The following is a 20,451-nucleotide window of genomic DNA, read 5'->3' as shown; positions in this document are numbered from 1 at the left end:
GGAACGACATTTATTGGATATTTCAAACTTTTTTAACAAATCAAAAACTGAAAAATTGGGCGTGCAAAATTATTCAGCCCCCTTAAGTTAATACTTTGTAGCGCCACCTTTTGCTGCGATTACAGCTGTAAGTCGCTTGGGGTATGTCTCTGTCAGTTTTGCACATCGAGAGACTGAAATTCTTTCCCATTCCTCCTTGCAAAACAGCTTGAGCTCAGTGAGGTTGGATGGAGAGCATTTGTGAACAGCAGTTTTCAGTTCTTTCCACAGATTCTCGATTGGATTCAGGTCTGGACTTTGACTTGGCCATTCTAACACCTGGATATGTTTATTTTTGAACCATTCCATTGTAGATTTTGCTTTATGTTTTGGATCATTGTCTTGTTGGAAGACAAATCTCCGTCCCAGTCTCAGGTCTTTTGCAGACATCATCAGGTTTTCTTCCAGAATGGTCCTGTATTTGGCTCCATCCATCTTCCCATCAATTTTAACCATCTTCCCTGTCCCTGCTGAAGAAAAGCAGGCCCAAACCATGATGCTGCCACCACCATGTTTGACAGTGGGGATGGGTGTGTTCAGGGTGATGAGCTGTTGCTTTTACGCCAAACATAACGTTTTGCATTGTTGCCAAAAAGTTCAATTTTGGTTTCATCTGACCAGAGCACCTTCTTCCACATGTTTGGTGTGTCTCCCAGGTGGCTTGTGGCAAACTTTAAACAACACTTTTTATGGATATCTTTAAGAAATGGCTTTCTTCTTGCCACTCTTCCATAAAGGCCAGATTTGTGCAATATACAACTGATTGTTGTCCTATGGACAGAGTCTCCCACCTCAGCTGTAGATCTCTGCAGTTCATCCAGAGTGATCATGGGCCTCTTGGCTGCATCTCTGATCAGTCTTCTCCTTGTATGAGCTGAAAGTTTAGAGGGACGGCCAGGTCTTGGTAGATTTGCAGTGGTCTGATACTCCTTCCATTTCAATATTATCGCTTGCACAGTGCTCATTGGGATGTTTAAAGCTTGGGAAATCTTTTTGTATCCAAATCCGGCTTTAAACTTCTTCACAACAGTATCTCGGACCTGCCTGGTGTGTTCCTTGTTCTTCATGATGCTCTCTGCGCTTTTAACGGACCTCTGAGACTATCACAGTGCAGGTGCATTTATACGGAGACTTGATTACACACAGGTGGATTGTATTTATCATCATTAGTCATTTAGGTCAACATTGGATCATTCAGAGATCCTCACTGAACTTCTGGAGAGAGTTTGCTGCACTGAAAGTAAAGGGGCTGAATAATTTTGCACGCCCAATTTTTCAGTTTTTGATTTGTTAAAAAAGTTTGAAATATCCAATAAATGTCGTTCCACTTCATGATTGTGTCCCACTTGTTGTTGATTCTTCACAAAAAAATACAGTTTTATATCTTTATGTTTGAAGCCTGAAATGTGGCAAAAGGTCGCAAAGTTCAAGGGGGCCAAATACTTTCGCAAGGCACTGTACATTACCCTTAAGTTAACCCTTGTTAGGCCGAAGGTGACCTTTTTTCTGTCGTCAAATTGAGCAGAACACTGAGAACTCTTGAGTTATTCTGATCCTCATTAGTCAAGCGTGGACATACCGGTAGCTTTGGAAAGAAAAACGCATGGCTTTTTATCTCCAGATAGACCTTGTCTCAAGGTTTCCTCTTGGCTGTTGCTCTGTGTGTCTGTGTCCAATTTTAGTCGAGGTCATTGGTTGTAGACTGAGAGAGCAGAGATCCCTGTAATCCACTTGACCTGTTTTACTAGGATCTGTTCTGAGTGGCAATGATCCTGCTCTGTCCTTCAACACGACAAGAATAGTGTCCCCTCACGGACACTCAACCAACACGTACCTGGCCATAGAAGGGCAAACTATTTGCTCACTACGGAAATTGATTCAACGTTTGAGCAACGCTGAGGTGTAAAATGCCACCGCTAATGCTATCAGGTCTGCCATGCCCAATCCCTTCCTGATTTTAGAGATGCCCACCTGTGTCCCTGTGTGACATCATGCCTGTTAGGGATATGGCGCCCGAGCCTTGGCGCTTCCTATTAGGGTTAGTAGTAACCTAGTGGTGTCGCTGAACACTGTTACCACAGCAAGGAAGTAGAATACAATAGATATTTTCAGCTGGTGGTTTTGTATCATATAGGCTATTGGTGTCTAGCTAGAGTAATTAGAATGTGGCCTGGTTTACTCTGTCTATGTTCAAGTTAGTTTGTTGTGTTGGTAATTATCTGTGCATGTTAATGCTGCTGTGCTGCGCCCTGCTCTGTTACAGAGGCCGATGGCGAGCTACACCGTGCGGGAGCATTGTTTACAGGGGATGTTTGTTTGTGTGTCAGCCCTCCTCTCCTGCCCATCCCCTGTCCCCGTGGGTCCCGCTCAGGCAGGGGCTGGAGGGTGCTGAAGGGACTCATTATATACATGCTGCTCAATGGGCCCTTTGTGTGGCAGCCCAGTGGAATGGGGAGAGTGGCAGGCCCAGGCCCAGCACCCTGTCATAATGTTGTCATACTTCAACACACATCGTAACACCCTGCCATGCCTAACCTAGGGGGAGGGAGGGGAGACTGTCTCCCATCTCTACTGTTTAACCCACTCAGGAATCGCTGTGTTTTATTGGTGTGGATTACAGAAGCTATGTTCCAGTCGACTACAACCCACAGAGTTAAGAACTGCAAGTCCTCTTATAATGCCATTTCTGCTGGATAAAGAATAACCCAGTCAGGAAGGAACACTATTTAGCTCACATTTCAGACGCTAGTTTCCTTCTCTGAGGGATTTTTGTATTTTTTAAAGACCCTCCACTAATGAATAGTGTGCCACAACTTTTCAAAATAAGCAGATTCAAAACACATGTTTTCCAATTACTGTCACTAGAAAGAAGGTGCCTCTCGTGAGCTAATGTTGGTGGGATAAAACGCAAAAAAAATGTTTTGCGTTGGTGCCGGCCTAGTTTTTAATAATGTGTACAGTTAGCCCGATCCCATATCTGTTTTGTGCTATCATGTCAACTACTTGTCATGCGAGCCCTTTTTAAAGAATGTGTCACTGAGCACAGAAACATGTTTGGCATGACGGTGAGGGACTAGGAGTTAACGTGATGATACAAGCGGATATGTGACCAGGATAGCGTACACTGCAGTACATCAACCTTACAGCTCACTCACTTACCTCATGAAGCACTGGTAAATACTGACTGTTAGTTGAATTAAAGAGATCAGGGCCTATATTCACAAAGAGGCTTGGAGTAGGAGTGCTGAATTGGGATCAGTTTTGCCATTTTAAATCCTAATGAATAAGATTGTATGGCCCGGGGGAGACCTGATCCTTCAATAAGCACTTATACTCAGAATGATGTCAATCAATCACAGCGCACTTCCTGTCACCTGTAACCTACTGTCTGTGCGCCCTGAGGAACTGCAGCTCCCCTCTTCCTGTTTTCTGTTTGTTCCTTTGTCTGTTTTTTACATTTTATTTAACCCTTATTTTACTAGGTAAGTGTACAGCAACAACCTGGGGAATAGTTACAGGGAAGGGGGGGGGGGGGGATGACTGGGCCAATTGCAAACTGGGGATGACTGGGCCAATTGCAAGCTGGGGATGACTGGGCCAATTGCAAGCTGGGGATGACTGGGCCAATTGCAATTGACTGGGCCAATTGCAAGCTGGGGATGACTGGGCCAATTGCAAGCTGGGGATGACTGGGCCAATTGCAAGCTGGGGATGACTGGGCCAATTGCAAGCTGGGGATGACTGGGCCAATTGCAAGCTGGGGATGACTGGGAAAATTGCAAGCTGGGGATGACTGGGCCAGTTGCAAGCTGGGGATGACTGGGCCAGTTGCAAGCTGGGGATGATGGTATGGACACCGAGGTTAACACTCTTACGATAAGTGCCATGGAATCTTTAGTGACCACAGAGTCAGGACACCCGTTTAACATTCCATCTGAAAGACAGCGCCTACGCAGGGCAATGTCCCCAATCACTGCCCTGGGGCATTGGGATATCTTTTTTTTGACCAGAGGAAAGAGTGCCTCCTACTGGTGCCTCCTATTGGTTACACCAATCTGTGACCTCGCTTCCGCCCACTCTGACCTCACTTCCTGTCTCTCTCCAGACGTTCACGGCCTGGTGCAACTCCCACCTGAGGAAAGCAGGCACGCAGATCGAGAACATCGAGGAGGACTTCAGGGATGGCCTCAAACTCATGCTCCTGCTGGAGGTCATCTCAGGTGAGCCAGCCCATCGACTAGATCATCATGACACATGCAGAGCGCTACTACCACAGCTAAGCGCTAATCTACTGTGGCAGAAAGTGCGGTGCCAGAAAAGGACTCTGTAACGCATTAGTGTCCCCTGTTCTTTTGATACCTTTCAACTAAGTAGTCTGGTCGTAGGCCATGGTTCTGGCCCTGTAGAGGATGCTGTCTGTTTTGAGTGTGAAGGTTGATACTGTGACTTTAAAAGGAGCTGTGCCTGTCTGCTCTGCTGAGACAGTGGAAAGGGCTGTTTTTGTCATGAGACTCTCTGGGCTCACTGCATTTTCTTTGCCTGTGTTTTTGGCTGTTTGTGTGTGTGTGTGTGTGTGTGTGTGTGTGTGTGTGTGTGTGTGTGTGTTCATCCACAGGGGAACGGTTACCTAAGCCCGAGAGAGGCAAGATGAGGGTCCACAAGATCAACAACGTTAACAAAGCGCTGGACTACATCGCCGGCAAAGGAGTTAAGCTGGTGTCCATTGGCGCGGAGGGTCAGTTTACCTACCACACAAGCACTCTACACACACACACACAACTCCAAAGCTCACAGCATCCTGCCAAGTACATCTCCCACTCGGGAGCGAAGTCATTTGGCTGGAGAGGAAGGGAGCTCTAGAGGAGAGGGAGCAAGAGGCCCTTCACAAGGCCAGTAAATCAGGCCGAGAGTGCACGTCCGACTCTGTCGCTGTGACAATGACCTTTCTGCTCCAGCTATCTTGACAAATGGCCCTGCCAGCCTCCACCCCTCATTCCTACTGCATGATACACACGGCCTAGTTGTCAGAGGTTCAGCTTAGCCCCCACCACCCTGACCAGCAGCCCACCACCCTACACGGCCAAAGGTCACCTGCTGGAAGCATCCTGACCCCAGGGACAGAGAGAGAGGCGGACAGAGATGGAGAGACAAGGACAAATGGCAAAAGAGAGAGACCGAGGCAGGCACAGAGAGAGAGACCGAGGCAGGCACAGAGAGAGAGACCGAGGCAGGCACAGAGAGAGAGACCGAGGCAGGCACAGAGAGAGAGACCGAGGCAGGCACAGAGAGAGAGACCGAGGCAGGCACAGAGAGAGAGACCGAGGCAGGCACAGAGAGAGAGACCGAGGCAGGCACAGAGAGAGAGACCGAGGCAGGCACAGAGAGAGAGACCGAGGCAGGCACAGAGAGAGAGACCGAGGCAGGCACAGAGAGAGAGACCGAGGCAGGCACAGAGAGAGAGACCGAGGCAGGCACAGAGAGAGAGACCGAGGCAGGCACAGAGAGAGAGACCGAGGCAGGCACAGAGAGAGAGACCGAGGCAGGCACAGAGGGAGAGACCGAGGCAGGCACAGAGGGAGAGACCGAGGCAGGCACAGAGGGAGAGACCGAGGCAGGCACAGAGGGAGAGACCGAGGCAGGCACAGAGAGAGAGACCGAGGCAGGCACAGAGAGAGAGACCGAGGCAGGCACAGAGAGAGAGAGGGGGATAGAAACTAACACACTGACTCCATGATGAAGCGTTGGAGGGTCACGGGGACAGACACAACCATTGTCTCTTACCTGTTCAAAGCTGCTGTAACACCTTGGGACTTTGCTTAAATGCATTATTCATGCTGTACCCAGCCCATCACTGTGCATATTTGTATTTGCACTATTCATATTTTAAGCCTACAAACATATGTAGAACTAGTCCCAGATCTGTTTGCGCTATTATGACAAGGAGTTGACGTGATGTCACAAACAGATCTGGGACCAGGCTAATGCATAAGAGTTGATATTTATTGTATTTCTGAGTGATTATCTTGTCTCCCCTCCTTAGAAATTGTGGATGGCAACGCCAAGATGACCCTGGGCATGATCTGGACAATCATCCTTCGTTTCGCCATCCAGGACATCTCTGTGGAAGGTCAGTCTCTCTCGCTCTCCCCCTGTTAGGCCTCATCAATAGGCAGCTAGGATTTTAATCAGCCCCTAATGTTGCTTTAGAAAACACTTTGCTTTATGTTCTTCCTGTTCTCTTTTAAATCAGAAACTCATCTGGAAACGTTATGACTGGTTTTAAAAGAATGTTCTTTGAACCTGGGGGATGACACTGTCCTTAAATCACCCCTCATTCATTAGATCCGTGCTGCTCCATGTTCTTATGCCAGGAGCAGAGCAGGCATTTCCCTCTTCCTCCACACACACACACACACACACACTCCTATTCAAAACACAGCTGTGCTGAGGGGATTCCACCGGGAAGTGGAGTGGAAGCAACTGGGTCTCTCATATGCAATGCATCTCCCCTGCTCTGAACTGTTCTGCTGAGACCACAGGAGGTTGAGTGAGCCGAGCCAAGTGAATACAAGTCTGGCCTACATGCCTGTTCTGCTCTCACTGGTACTTGACGAAGACCGACAATGGCAGGAGAGATCGTTAACCCTAGCTTCCCCGGCTCCACGGCACACTCTGACCGGGAGAGAAGTTAAACACGTTAGCTATCTATACTGTACTCTCAAACATGGTGGAAGATGGGTCTAGGCTGCGTCTGCCTCTGAAATGTCAACTTATTCCAAGAGGCCTCTGGTCAAAAATAGTGCACTATATAGGGAATAGGGTGCCATTTTGGACAGACCATAGACCCTTCAAATTCTAATCTGGACCTCGAAGACAGTTCCACTGCTTTTTTCCCCTTCCCCTCTAAGCAGGGACTGATTTTTAAACCTGGGACACCAGGTGGGTACAATTTAATGATCATCGAACAGAACCGGCAGTACATCACACTCCGGAGCTCCTGCTGTAGACGGGTATCTAACTCCCCTTCTCCCCTTTCCAGAGACCTCTGCCAAGGAGGGCCTGCTCTTGTGGTGCCAGAGGAAGACCGCGCCCTACAAAAACGTCAACGTGCAGAACTTCCACATCAGGTAGCAGCGCGCGCGCACACACACACACACACACAAAACCTTGACAAGAGCTAGACGTCATTCCTGGCGACAGAACCTGAGACCGGAACAGGTTACAGTATTTCTCCAGACATTCTTGTTTGACCTCTATAAAATTCCGCAGTAGTGAAGCCTGTTCAAACATTGCGTTACCCACACACTCCAGCAAACTCCACCAGTGCTTCTAGAAAGGCTGCCCTCTGCTGGTGAAACTAACGGTTTTGACTTGAGGTTATTATTTATAGGGGTGCCAGGTAGGTTGTGCCTACCAGAGAAAACATTGCTTTCTCCTTTTGGTTTGGGAGGGAATGAGTCCCATCTGGTCCGTCAAGGCTACACCAATACAAAGGACTTATGTAAAAGTCAGGAGGGAAATAAACTTTTCATAAACCCTTAAAACATTGGAAACATTAAAACATTGTAAAGGAGTTCAGGGAACTCAAATTACCTTTGTCACGCAATGTTTGTCCGTTCATTCAGTGTAGCGTAAACCCAGTATTAATCATACAATCAATATAACAATTATTTTACCACAGAACTTTAAAGCGTATCAACTCTTACTAAGTCCTCGACTACAACTAACTACACATCATCACCGTATACGTCACATCAAAACAAATGAAATACCGTATAGAAAAAGGTTGTGGTCAGTCAGACAATCCCATCCGCCAACAGATCTCCAGCAGAGAAAGGCCACGAAGAACAGAGAGGTGTAGTCCACGGACGCAAAGAGTGGATCCTGGGTAAACTCTATTAGGCTACAAAACACACGTTTAACGGCAACAAAACAACCGGAATAGAGAAGCTTGGGAACAGAGGGTTGAACACATCCTCATTCACGTCTCCATCACAACCCCACTTTTGCGCAGCTGATGCTGGCTATTTAATTGGGAATTAAAGGGAAAGCACCCTATTGGAAGGAGCACTATTTAAATGGGAATTGAAGGGGAAGCGCCCTATTGGAAGGAGCACTATTTAAATGGGAATTGAAGGGGAAGCACCCTATTGGAAGGAGCACTATTTAAATGGGAATTGAAGGGGAAGCACCCTATTGGAAGGAGCACTATTTAAATGGGAATTGAAGGGGAAGCACCCTATTGGAAGGAGCACTATTTCAATGGGAATTGAAGGGGAAGCGCCCTATTGGAAGGAGCACTATTTAAATGGGAATTGAAGGGGAAGCGCCCTATTGGAAGGAGCACTATTTAAATGGGAATTGAAGGGGAAGCGCCCTATTGGAAGGAGCACTATTTAAATGGGAATTGAAGGGGAAGCGCCCTATTGGAAGGAGCACTATTTAAATGGGAATTGAAGGGGAAGCGCCCTATTGGAAGGAGCACTATTTAAATGGGAATTGAAGGGGAAGCGCCCTATTGGAAGGAGCACTATTTAAATGGGAATTGAAGGGGAAGCACCCTATTGGAAGGAGCACTATTTAAATGGGAATTGAAGGGGAAGCACCCTATTGGAAGGAGCACTATTTAAATGGGAATTGAAGGGGAAGCGCCCTATTGGAAGGAGCACTATTTAAATGGGAATTGAAGGGGAAGCGCCCTATTGGAAGGAGCACTATTTAAATGGGAATTGAAGGGGAAGCGCCCTATTGGAAGGAGCACTATTTAAATGGGAATTGAAGGGGAAGCGCCCTATTGGAAGGAGCACTATTTAAATGGGAATTGAAGGGGAAGCGCCCTATTGGAAGGAGCACTATTTAAAAGGAGCACTATTTAAATGGGAATTGAAGGGGAAGCGCCCTGGGAATTGAAGGGGAAGCGCCCTATTGGAAGGAGCACTATTTAAATGGGAATTGAAGGGGAAGCGCCCTATTGGAAGGAGCACTATTTAAATGGGAATTGAAGGGGAAGCGCCCTATTGGAAGGAGCACTATTTAAATGGGAATTGAAGGGGAAGCGCCCTATTGGAAGGAGCACTATTTAAATGGGAATTGAAGGGGAAGCACCCTATTGGAAGGAGCACTATTTAAATGGGAATTGAAGGGGAAGCACCCTATTGGAAGGAGCACTATTTAAATGGGAATTGAAGGGGAAGCACCCTATTGGAAGGAGCACTATTTAAATGGGAATTGAAGGGGAAGCGCCCTATTGGAAGGAGCACTATTTAAATGGGAATTGAAGGGGAAGCGCCCTATTGGAAGGAGCACTATTTAAATGGGAATTGAAGGGGAAGCGCCCTATTGGAAGGAGCACTATTTAAATGGGAATTGAAGGGGAAGCACCCTATTGGAAGGAGCACTATTTAAATGGGAATTGAAGGGGAAGCGCCCTATTGGAAGGAGCACTATTTAAATGGGAATTGAAGGGGAAGCGCCCTATTGGAAGGAGCACTATTTAAATGGGAATTGAAGGGGAAGCGCCCTATTGGAAGGAGCACTATTTAAATGGGAATTGAAGGGGAAGCGCCCTATTGGAAGGAGCACTATTTAAATGGGAATTGAAGGGGAAGCGCCCTATTGGAAGGAGCACTATTTAAATGGGAATTGAAGGGGAAGCGCCCTATTGGAAGCACTATTTAAATGGGAATTGAAGGGGAAGCGCCCTATTGGAAGGAGCACTATTTAAATGGGAATTGAAGGGGAAGCGCCCTATTGGAAGGAGCACTATTTAAATGGGAATTGAAGGGGAAGCACCCTATTGGAAGGAGCACTATTTAAATGGGAATTGAAGGGGAAGCACCCTATTGGAAGGAGCACTATTTAAATGGGAATTGAAGGGGAAGCACCCTATTGGAAGGAGCACTATTTAAATGGGAATTTAAGGGGAAGCACCCTATTGGAAGGAGCACTATTTAAATGGGAATTGAAGGGGAAGCGCCCTATTGGAAGGGGAAGCACTGAGACGGTTCAGAAAAATTCAGGGCCGTCACAAAACGTAGGAGAGGCGTTAGAAGTGTGTGCATAAGGGAAAGGGGAGTACCTGTCAGTTGTCCAACTGAAATGTGTCTTCCGCAATTAACCCAACCCCTCTGAATCAGAGAGGTGCGGGGGGCAGCCTTAATCGACATCCACGTCTTCGGCGACCGGGGAACACTGCATGACCTATGTATGTGCTTTGTAGAGACGTCTTTCTGATCTCTCTCTCTCTCTCTCTCTCTCTCTCTCTCGCTCGCTCATATTGCCAGCTGGAAGGATGGCCTTGCCTTCAACGCTCTGATCCACAGACACAGGCCAGAGCTCATTGACTACGACAAGCTAAGGAAGGTGAGTGGGTCAGCACATACTCCCGTCAGCACATCTCACTTTGAGTGCATGCCACTTCTGTGGCTTGTTTTTCTCACCTTCTAATTGGTTGCTCAGGATGACCCCTTGACCAACCTGAACAATGCCTTTGAGGTGGCTGAGAAGTACCTGGACATCCCCAAGATGATGGACGCTGAAGGTATGCACAGGGCACAGTTGTGTGTGTGTGTGTGTGTGGCGTGTTTCTGCATGTTCATATCGTATTCATTCATCTGACTGCTCTTCCATCCCAAGACTCCAGTGTGCAGGTGGATGTGTTGTGACATCACGGCTGCTGTGGTCATCCTACACACAGACCGTTAGCCTCAGCCCCCCCCCCCCCCCCTCCTACCCCTCTCTCCCTCCATCTCTCACCGTTTTTTCTGTTGGATCGTCCATCCCACATTCTCCCTTGTCTGTGTGTTCGCAATTCTATCCTCCAGTTTGTATACCTGTTGTAAAGTGTGTGTGTGTCTGTCCGCCTGTGTCTCCCTCTACGTGTGTAACTATCTCTGTCTCCGTCTGCCCGTATGTGTGTAACTGTGGTTTCCCTACAGACATTGTGAACACTGCCCGTCCGGATGAGAAAGCCATAATGACCTATGTGTCCAGTTTCTACCATGCCTTCTCTGGAGCCCAGAAGGTACCCCATTATCCCACCCCCACCTTACCCCTGCTCCGATACTAACCCTAACCCCCCCTCCCCCTGGTCCTGTCCTCCACATCTACCCCCACCCTCTGCTCCTCTCCTCTCCAGCATGGCTTTCTCCCGCAGCATTGGTGTCGGCCTCATGGGAAACTGGTTCGGGACCCTCCTTTAACTCAGACACAACACACACTCTTGAAGTCTCTGAATCTTCCTGTCCTGCTGGTAATAACAGGGCCCTCTTGCTCCTGTGTACTGGCCTGTCTGTGTATAGTGATTGAGTTGGAGTGCATCAGGCCTCAGGGGCCCTTGGTAGTTAAACGGATCATTTTAAATGAGTCACTGAGCCCTGGGTCAGATGGTATCTGAGCAGAGAGGAGACAAGTCAGAGGGACTTTGAGAACTCTTCATAGATATTTTATCTGTTTGTGTTTTCACCCTCCACCACAACCCCTCTAGCTCTCTCTGTCTGCTGTATTCATCCTCTGCCCCCCCCCCCACCTCTTTTCCCTCTCCTTTTTACCCTTCTCTCTCCCTGTAGACTGAGAACAGGAAGCCTGCTGACGGGCATGTTTTTCGACGGCACTTTAATGAGTTTTTTTATTCATTAAGAAGTTGTTTATGAGCTCTAATCTCAGGAGAGGTGCACGTGCAGAACTGTTTGCCACAGTCCCACTGTTGCCTAGACTACAGAACACCACAGTAAGCTGCTAGTGGGCCGGGTTACATACGGCCGTTTGAACAATCATTGTTCATTTTGGAAAACAGTCGTTAATCCTGAAACAGTATGGACACTGGTTAGACTAGTGTACCCTTCTCTTTAGTTTTACGACCAGGAGGGCCTTTTCTGCTATTACCAGCTTGACCGTTGAAATATTATAGTGTGTGTGTGTGTATTGAGGGAAGAGGTGTGTCCCAACCGCTGCATCGTGGCCCCGGCAGACTCCTCCTCTCTCCCGAGGTGGACACGCCTGCTCTCTCTCTCCTGGTTACCATGGTAACCCCCCAGTGCGTCATTGGAGGCTCCAGAGTGGGGGGCAGCGGCAGTGGAGTCCGGGGTCTATCCCCTTACAACCCCCCCTCATCTCACCCCACCCACCTCGCTGTGTGGCGGGACCCTCTTGCTTTGGGTAGCTTTGCTTCACCACCTCTCTCTCTCTCTCCCTCCGCTCACTGCCTGGCCGTGGTTGTGTAGACATCGTGGGCACGCTGAGGCCCGACGAGAAGGCCATCATGACCTATGTCTCCTGCTTCTATCACGCCTTCTCTGGCGCCCAGAAGGTGAGCACCGCCACTACGCCACCTTTAACCCCTGACCTCTGTGACACCAGCCGGGGTCACAGGCAATGTCATACTGGCCAAGGACACTCACTGACGCTTTGGGCTCACAGTACACCTCTATGGAACAACAAACACACACTCTTTCCCTGCTCTAGAACTGCCCTGTTTCAACTCTGCCCCCATAGACTGGTCGTTAGCAGTGTTTCTCATAGCTACAGTTAAGGCATGACATTTCATAACTGATATGTTAGAGTATAATCTAAAGTGGGATGAAATAAGTTTCCACTGGTCTGTGGGAAACACTGTTAACGACGGTTCAAATGTCCTCCTATTAACACTACAACTGTTTCAATGTGTACAATGTGTTTATCTGAGATTACTCCGTAGTGTGTTAAGATCCAAGGGCATAATACAGTTTCTTACTGTTTCTTTATTTCAGTGGTTTAACTTTAAGTCTCTAAACACACCAGCTGACGTGGACAAAAGTGGTACAGAACCAGACTGAATGCTCCCATTGTATAGGAGAAGCATGTAGCTTTCTGAGGCACAGAGTGTGAAGTCGGCACACAGAGTCCGTGGAACTAACCATTGTCAGCTGTAGCATGTTGCATTAGCCTGTACCCTTACCGCTGTACAGCCATCCAACGGGTTTGTGTGTGTGTGCACGGTGTTGAAATAATCTGTGAATTCAAGTCATGGCTAGTGTGTGGTTTTTGCATTCACACTCAGTTTACTATGTTGTTCATAGCTAAAAACTAGAAATGACACTCCGTCCAGTTGGACATGAAACTAACTGGAGTTGAGTAAGGCCGGCACACAGTACGCAGTACTTTCAGTTTCAGCTTCCACTGCAGTTGTCCTTTGTCTTTGACTGGCAGGCAGCTGATCTGAATTGTAAAAAAATGTGCCCAAGCCACACACGTTTGTGCACGTGCTCCTAATCCATAACAAGAAACCTGTGTATTGGCTCTGCTGACGACTTTCATCCGTGATAGGCTGAGACTGCAGCCAATAGGATCTGCAAGGTGTTGGCTGTCAACCAGGAGAATGAGCACCTGATGGAGGACTACGAGAAGCTGGCCAGTGACGTGAGTAGTACACGTCTGTCTGTCGGTCTGTCTGTACCTCTCTCCCTCCTCACCACACGTATACTGTCTGTCTGTACCTCCCTCCCTCCTCACTACACGTCTACTGTCTGTCTGAACCTCCCTCCCTCCTCACCACACGTCTACTGTCTGTCTGTACCTCCCTCCCTCCTCACCACACGTATACTGTCTGTCTGTACCTCCCTCCCTCCTCACCACACGAATACTGTCTGTCTGTACCTCCCTCCCTCCTCACCACACGTATACTGTCTGTCTGTACCTCCCTCCCTCCTCACCACACGTATACTGTCTGTCTGTACCTCTCTCCCTCCTCACCACACGTATACTGTCTGTCTGTACCTCCCTCCCTCCTCACTACACGTCTACTGTCTGTCTGAACCTCCCTCCCTCCTCACCACACGTCTACTGTCTGTCTGTACCTCCCTCCCTCCTCACCACACGTATACTGTCTGTCTGTACCTCCCTCCCTCCTCACCACACGTATACTGTCTGTCTGTACCTCCCTCCCTCCTCACCACACGTCTACTGTCTGTCTGTACCTCCCTCCCTCCTCACCACACGTCTACTGTCTGTCTGTACCTCCCTCCCTCCTCACCACACGTATACTGTCTGTCTGTACCTCCCTCCCTCCTCACCACACGTATACTGTCTGTCTGTACCTCCCTCCCTCCTCACCACACGTCTACTGTCTGTCTGTACCTCCCTCCCTCCTCACCACATGTCTACTGTCTGTCTGTACCTCCCTCCTCACCACACGTCTACTGTCTGTCTGTACCTCCCTCCTCACCACACGTCTACTGTCTGTCTGTACCTCCCTCCCTCCTCACCACATGTCTACTGTCTGTTTGTACCTCCCTCCCTCCTCACCACATGTCTACTGTCTGTCTGTACCTCCCTCCTCACCACATGTTTACTGTCTGTACCTCCCTCCCTCCTCACCACACGTCTACTGTCTGTACCTCCCTTTATCCTCACCACACGTCTGTCTGTCTGTACCTCCCTCTATCCTCACCACACGTCTACTGTCTGTCTGTACCTCCCTCCCTCCTCACCACATGTCTACTGTCTGTCTGTACCTCCCTCCCTCCTCACCACACGTATACTGTCTGTCTGTACCTCTCTCCCTCCTCACCACACGTATACTGTCTGTCTGTACCTCCCTCCCTCCTCACTACACGTCTACTGTCTGTCTGAACCTCCCTCCCTCCTCACCACACGTCTACTGTCTGTCTGTACCTCCCTCCCTCCTCACCACACGTATACTGTCTGTCTGTACCTCCCTCCCTCCTCACCACACGTATACTGTCTGTCTGTACCTCCCTCCCTCCTCACCACACGTCTACTGTCTGTCTGTACCTCCCTCCCTCCTCACCACACGTCTACTGTCTGTCTGTACCTCCCTCCCTCCTCACCACACGTATACTGTCTGTCTGTACCTCCCTCCATCCTCACCACACGTATACTGTCTGTCTGTACCTCCCTCCCTCCTCACCACACGTCTACTGTCTGTCTGTACCTCCCTCCCTCCTCACCACATGTCTACTGTCTGTCTGTACCTCCCTCCTCACCACACGTCTACTGTCTGTCTGTACCTCCCTCCTCACCACACGTCTACTGTCTGTCTGTACCTCCCTCCCTCCTCACCACATGTCTACTGTCTGTTTGTACCTCCCTCCCTCCTCACCACATGTCTACTGTCTGTCTGTACCTCCCTCCTCACCACATGTTTACTGTCTGTACCTCCCTCCCTCCTCACCACACGTCTACTGTCTGTACCTCCCTTTATCCTCACCACACGTCTGTCTGTCTGTACCTCCCTCTATCCTCACCACACGTCTACTGTCTGTCTGTACCTCCCTCCCTCCTCACCACATGTCTACTGTCTGTCTGTACCTCCCTACTCACCACACGTCTACTGTCTGTCTGTACCTCCCTCCTCACCACACGTCTACTGTCTGTCTGTACCTCCCTCCCTCCTCACCACATGTCTACTGTCTGTCTGTACCTCCCTCCCTCCTCACCACATGTCTACTGTCTGTCTGTACCTCCCTCCCTCCTCACCACATGTCTACTGTCTGTACCTGCCTCCCTCCTCACCACACGTCTACTGTCTGTACCTCCCTTTATCCTCACCACACGTCTACTGTCTGTACCTCCCTCTATCCTCACCACACGTCTACTGTCTGTCTGTACCTCCCTCCCTCCTCACCACACGTCTACTGTCTGTCTGTACCTCCCTCTCTCCTCACCACACGTCTACTGTCTGTCTGTACCTCTCTCCCTCCTCACCACACGTCTACTGTCTGTCTGTACCTCTCTCCCTCCTCATCACATGTCTGTCTGTGAGATGTTGCTCTGTCCCTCTGATGTGCTGTCCATGTTTCCTAGCTCTTCTAGTAACTTCCGTAGGTTATATTTCCACTCATCCCCTCCACATTGGCCATTTCTCCACTAAACTTCCCTTCTACCTTTACAGTTGTATTCATCTCGCACAAACATCTGCCCTCCTTTCTCTCACACTTCTCTCTCGTGTCATTTGTCACTCTATCCCCCTCTCCTCTGCCCTAGCTGTTGGACTGGATCCGCCGGACCATCCCGTGGCTGGAGAACCGGGCTCCAGAGAAGACCATGGCCGAGATGCAGCAGAAGCTGGAGGACTTCCGGGGCTACCGCCGCGTCCACAAGCCCCCCAAGGTGCAGGAGAAGTGTCAGCTGGAGATCAACTTCAACACCCTGCAGACCAAGCTGAGGCTGAGCAACAGGCCTGCCTTCATGCCCTCTGAAGGGCGCATGGTGTCGGTGAGTGGGACTGGCGGGCGCATGGACACTCTCTCTCTCAGTATTAGAGACATTTAGAAGCAGTTGTACCAATGATTCCATCCATATCTATTGGACAATTCACCGGGCCATCCTAATGCTCTCCTGTATTATTCCATTCTTATTTAGATCGTAATCGGTTCACGTTGTTGTCCCACAATGGGAAATTTGCTTGTGATTAGTTTAAAAAGACATGACCACATGACTTATAACAGCAGCATATGTATCACCAAATGCATCTCCATATAAATTGCGCCGGAGGGAATAATGCTGGTATACAGTGGAGTGCTCTTTCTGCTGTATGGTGGGTCAGTGTCCTCTCCCTGGCTGCAGGACATCAACGGGTCGTGGCACAACCTGGAGGGGGCGGAGAAGGGCTACGAGGAGTGGATGCTCAATGAGATCCGTCGCCTGGAGAGACTGGACCACCTGGCTGAGAAGTTCCGTCAGAAAGCCACCATCCACGAGTCCTGGACCGATGGTGCGGAGACACTAGTTACTGTACAGACAACACTGATCCCTCACTCTGCCGTAGGGTCGCAAAATTCCCAGGTTTTCTGGAAATCCTGTCTGAGGGATTCTGGATTTCCTGCCTGTCCCCTCCTCCTTGGGCTCTTCCAACTGGGATTTCTGGAAAACCCCAGTTGGAAGTTTGGGGAAAGTTTACCGGAATTTTGCAACCGTACTTAGACCCTTGTTGGTGCCACCGCTCCCTATAGATCCCAAAGTACTAGGTGGAGCTTTGACCATATTGATAATGAGGACGTAGGGGTTTGAGTGAGTTGATTTGGATATCTTGAAGCTTACTGTCTTTAACCCTTCCCACCCACCCCAGGTAAGGAGGCCATGCTGACCCAGAAGGACTATGAGACAGCCAGCCTGTCGGAGGTCAAGGCTCTGCTGAGGAAACACGAGGCGTTTGAGTCTGACCTGGCCGCCCACCAGGACCGCGTGGAGCAGATCGCCGCCATCGCACAGGAACTCAAGTGAGAAGGAGAAATGGAGGGAGGGATGGGAGGAGTTGATGGAGGGAGTAAATGAGATATGGGGGGGGTGGAAAAGGATGGGAGATCGTGGGAGGGGGCTGAGGGTGGATGGGAGATCGTGGGAGGGGGCTGAGGGTGGATGGGAGATCGTGGGAGGGGGCTGAGGGTGGATGGGATATCGTGGGAGGGGGCTGAGGGTGGATGGGAGATCGTGGGAGGGGACTGAGGGTGGATGGGAGATCGTGGGAGGGTAATGAGGGTGGAGGGTGGGAGGAGGATGGGAGATCATGGGAGAGGAATATGGGGGGATGGGAGATCGTGGTAGGGGACTGAGGGTGGATGGGAGATTGTGGGAGGGGAATGAGGGGGGATGGGAGGATGGGAGATCGTGGGAGGGGACTGAGGGTGGATGGGAGATCATGGGAGGGGAATGAGGGTGGATGGGAGGATGGGAGATCGTGGGAGGGGAATGAGGGTGGATGGGAGATTGTGGGAGGGGACTGAGGGTGGATGGGAGATTGTGGGAGGGGACTGAGGGTGGATGGGAGATCGTGGGAGGGGAATGAGGGTGGATGGGAGATCGTGGGAGGGGACTGAGGGTGGATGGGATATCGTGGGAGGGGAATGAGGGGGGATGGGAGATCGTGGGAGGGGAATGAGGGTGGGTGGGAGAATGGGGAGGGTCGGGAGGAAGAGATGAACTGAGAAATAATCCAGAAGAATGAAAAGATGGAGATTGTGGTCAGGTTGAGTAGGATTCATGTAGAAAGATAATAATTCCACGTGTGTGTTCCCTGTGCCTCAGTGAGCTGGACTACTACGACTCCCCCAGTGTGAACGCCCGCTGTCAGAAGATCTGTGAGCAGTGGGATGCCCTGGGGTCTCTCACCCAGAGCCGCAGGGAGTCTCTGGAGGTACGCCCCCCCCCCCAGCCGGCCACCTTTCACACAGTCCCATCTAGTCATACACTACAGGTCATGACAAGGACACGTTTACACTGCGAAAATGGGTAGACGCACACACAACCAACCACACACACACACGCAGACTATCTGCCAGGGTTCCCTTCCCCCACTTCTGTGTCTCATGGTGAACCCCTGTCACATAGATGCTAGTGTTCCCAGCAGGCACCTGACCCCAGTCTCCCCCCCACAGAGGACAGAGAAGCAGCTGGAGTCCATTGACGAGCTGTACTTGGAGTACGCCAAGAGGGCGGCACCCTTCAACAACTGGATGGAGGGGGCCATGGAGGACCTGCAGGACATGTTCATCGTTCACAACATCGAAGAGATCCAGGTAAAAGACATGGGGACACCGTCACCAACCGTTTGCTGCTTTACGTCCCCAGAGGGTCTCCACTACCACAATGTATCATCATGACCTGTGCTGTTAACAGTAGGTTGTCAAGGAACTTGTCATTTAGTCTTATACTGGGTAATGAACGTTTAGCAATGCTACCGTACCCGTAGACTGCCAGTCATAGCTCTAACGCTACTTAGCATTGGCTCGTGAAGCTACCGGTAACTTCCTTCACACTGCGCGCATGGTATCCATGAGTTCATCTGGCTGATGTGGGTATGCACTGTGATACCATGCTGATCTCTCTCTTCATCTGTCTTTTCACTTTGTCCTTCACCTCGTTTCCCGTCCTTCTCCTTCGTTTCAATCTCTTGTTTTCCTCCTCCTCCTCCTCTCTCTTACAGGGCCTAATCACAGCCCATGAGCAGTTCAAGTCCACCCTCCCAGAGGCCAACAAGGAGCGGGAAGCCATCCAGGCCATTCAGGCGGAGGTGCAGAAGATTGCCCAGTACAACGGCATCAAGCTGAGCGGGGGCAACCCCTACACCACCATCACACCCAAGACTATCGACAACAAGTGGGACAAGGTGTGTACCTGTGGCTGTATGTTCATATATGCTTTGCGATGTGTGCAATTACTGCTTTTGCCAGTTTGAATTCAATCATATATATTTATTTATGTCTGTTCCCACGTGCTCGTTAATACCTAAAACAGGCCCCTGAGTGAGCCTCAGCCTTGTGGGAATGAGTGTCTGCTGTGCTGACTGGCGCCCCCATGTGGTGTGTTTTGTAGGTGGAACAGCTGGTTCCCCAGCGTGACAAGGCCCTGCAGGAGGAGCTGGCCAAGCAGCAGTCCAATGACCACCTGCGCCGCAAGTTTGCCACCCAGGCCAACATCGTCGGGCCCTGGATACAGACCAAAATGGAGGTACAGCAAAGAAACCCAGACCGACTCGTACTACGTAAGATTGATCCAGCCCTCTTAGTGCCATGAGTTCTGTTGGCTCTGTGCCTCCTGGGTCGTGTTCATTAAGGCATTCAACAATTGTTCAACGGGGAATTCAATTGTTTTCTTCCATTTGGAGTGAATACACACCAGCTCTGGCCTTTTTGGGATCTGGTCCTTGAATGTGTGTGTGTGTGTGTGTGTGTGTGTGTGTGTAGGAGATTGGGCGGATATCCATTGAGATGAATGGAACTCTGGAGGACCAGCTGGTGAACCTGAGAGAGTATGAGCAGAGCATCATAGAGTACAAGCCCAACATCGACCAGCTGGAGGGAGACCATCAGCTCATCCAGGAGGCTCTCATCTTCGACAACAAATACACCGCCTACACCATGGAGGTAGCTACACACAACACTGACTTTTCTCTGCACCCTGGGCAGCCCAAATGGCCCCCTATTCCCTTTATAGTGCACTACGTTTGCTCCAGGCCTGGTAATAAGTAGTGCACTGTGTAGGGAATAGGGGGCTATTTGGGCTGCCACCCTGCTATCTACTATCTGTTGGTTCTATGTGGAGAATAGGTCACTATGTTTCGCCATCCTTTTTTGTTCTCTTCAGATTTTCATTGTCTGTTCTATTTTTATATTTTCTTTGACCAGGCGGGCAGTTGAGAACCAGTTGTTATTTACAATGAAAGCCTGCCGGTTTCTGGTGTCTTCCCTCTTTTAGAGCCGTTTGTCCATTCGTCTCTGTTCTACATATTACGTTTCCATCTCTCCTCCTTACTCAATACTGTTTCTTCATGTGGTTAACCTTCAATGTATGTTCTCTCTCTCCGTCTTTCCCACCCTCCCTCTCTCTCCCCTTCCATTCCTCCATCTCAGCACCTGCGGGTGGGCTGGGAGCAGCTCCTCACCACCATCGCCCGCACCATCAACGAGATTGAGAACC

General features: G+C 49.8%; 1 protein-coding gene across 2 annotated transcripts in view; it reads left to right on the top strand.

Annotated features, from left to right (window-relative positions):
* LOC139386193 (alpha-actinin-4-like) overlaps positions 1–20,451 on the top strand; it is a 54,023-nt gene that overhangs the window by 22,805 nt on the left and 10,767 nt on the right. The window contains exons 2-18 of one of the 2 annotated variants that reach the window (XM_071131665.1): positions 4,145–4,259; positions 4,655–4,774; positions 6,080–6,166; positions 7,079–7,166; positions 10,323–10,401; positions 10,498–10,579; positions 12,261–12,346; positions 13,342–13,434; positions 16,021–16,251; positions 16,603–16,750; positions 17,105–17,255; positions 18,061–18,169; positions 18,411–18,551; positions 18,959–19,141; positions 19,348–19,482; positions 19,719–19,898; positions 20,385–20,451. The exon at positions 20,385–20,451 is cut by the window's right edge and continues 80 nt beyond it. In XM_071131665.1, the coding sequence (XP_070987766.1) occupies positions 4,145–4,259; positions 4,655–4,774; positions 6,080–6,166; positions 7,079–7,166; positions 10,323–10,401; positions 10,498–10,579; positions 12,261–12,346; positions 13,342–13,434; positions 16,021–16,251; positions 16,603–16,750; positions 17,105–17,255; positions 18,061–18,169; positions 18,411–18,551; positions 18,959–19,141; positions 19,348–19,482; positions 19,719–19,898; positions 20,385–20,451 (2,095 nt within the window). Of the gene's footprint in view, positions 1–4,144; positions 4,260–4,654; positions 4,775–6,079; positions 6,167–7,078; positions 7,167–10,322; positions 10,402–10,497; positions 10,580–10,976; positions 11,063–12,260; positions 12,347–13,341; positions 13,435–16,020; positions 16,252–16,602; positions 16,751–17,104; positions 17,256–18,060; positions 18,170–18,410; positions 18,552–18,958; positions 19,142–19,347; positions 19,483–19,718; positions 19,899–20,384 lie in introns of both variants that reach the window. The other variant, XM_071131666.1, reaches the window with a different exon arrangement.

Source organism: Oncorhynchus clarkii, chromosome 27 (genome assembly GCF_045791955.1).
Source record: "Oncorhynchus clarkii lewisi isolate Uvic-CL-2024 chromosome 27, UVic_Ocla_1.0, whole genome shotgun sequence".
Taxonomy (NCBI): Eukaryota; Metazoa; Chordata; class Actinopteri; order Salmoniformes; family Salmonidae; genus Oncorhynchus; species Oncorhynchus clarkii.
Note: the sequence above shows the minus strand (reverse complement) of the source record. Positions and strands in the feature narration are given on the sequence as shown.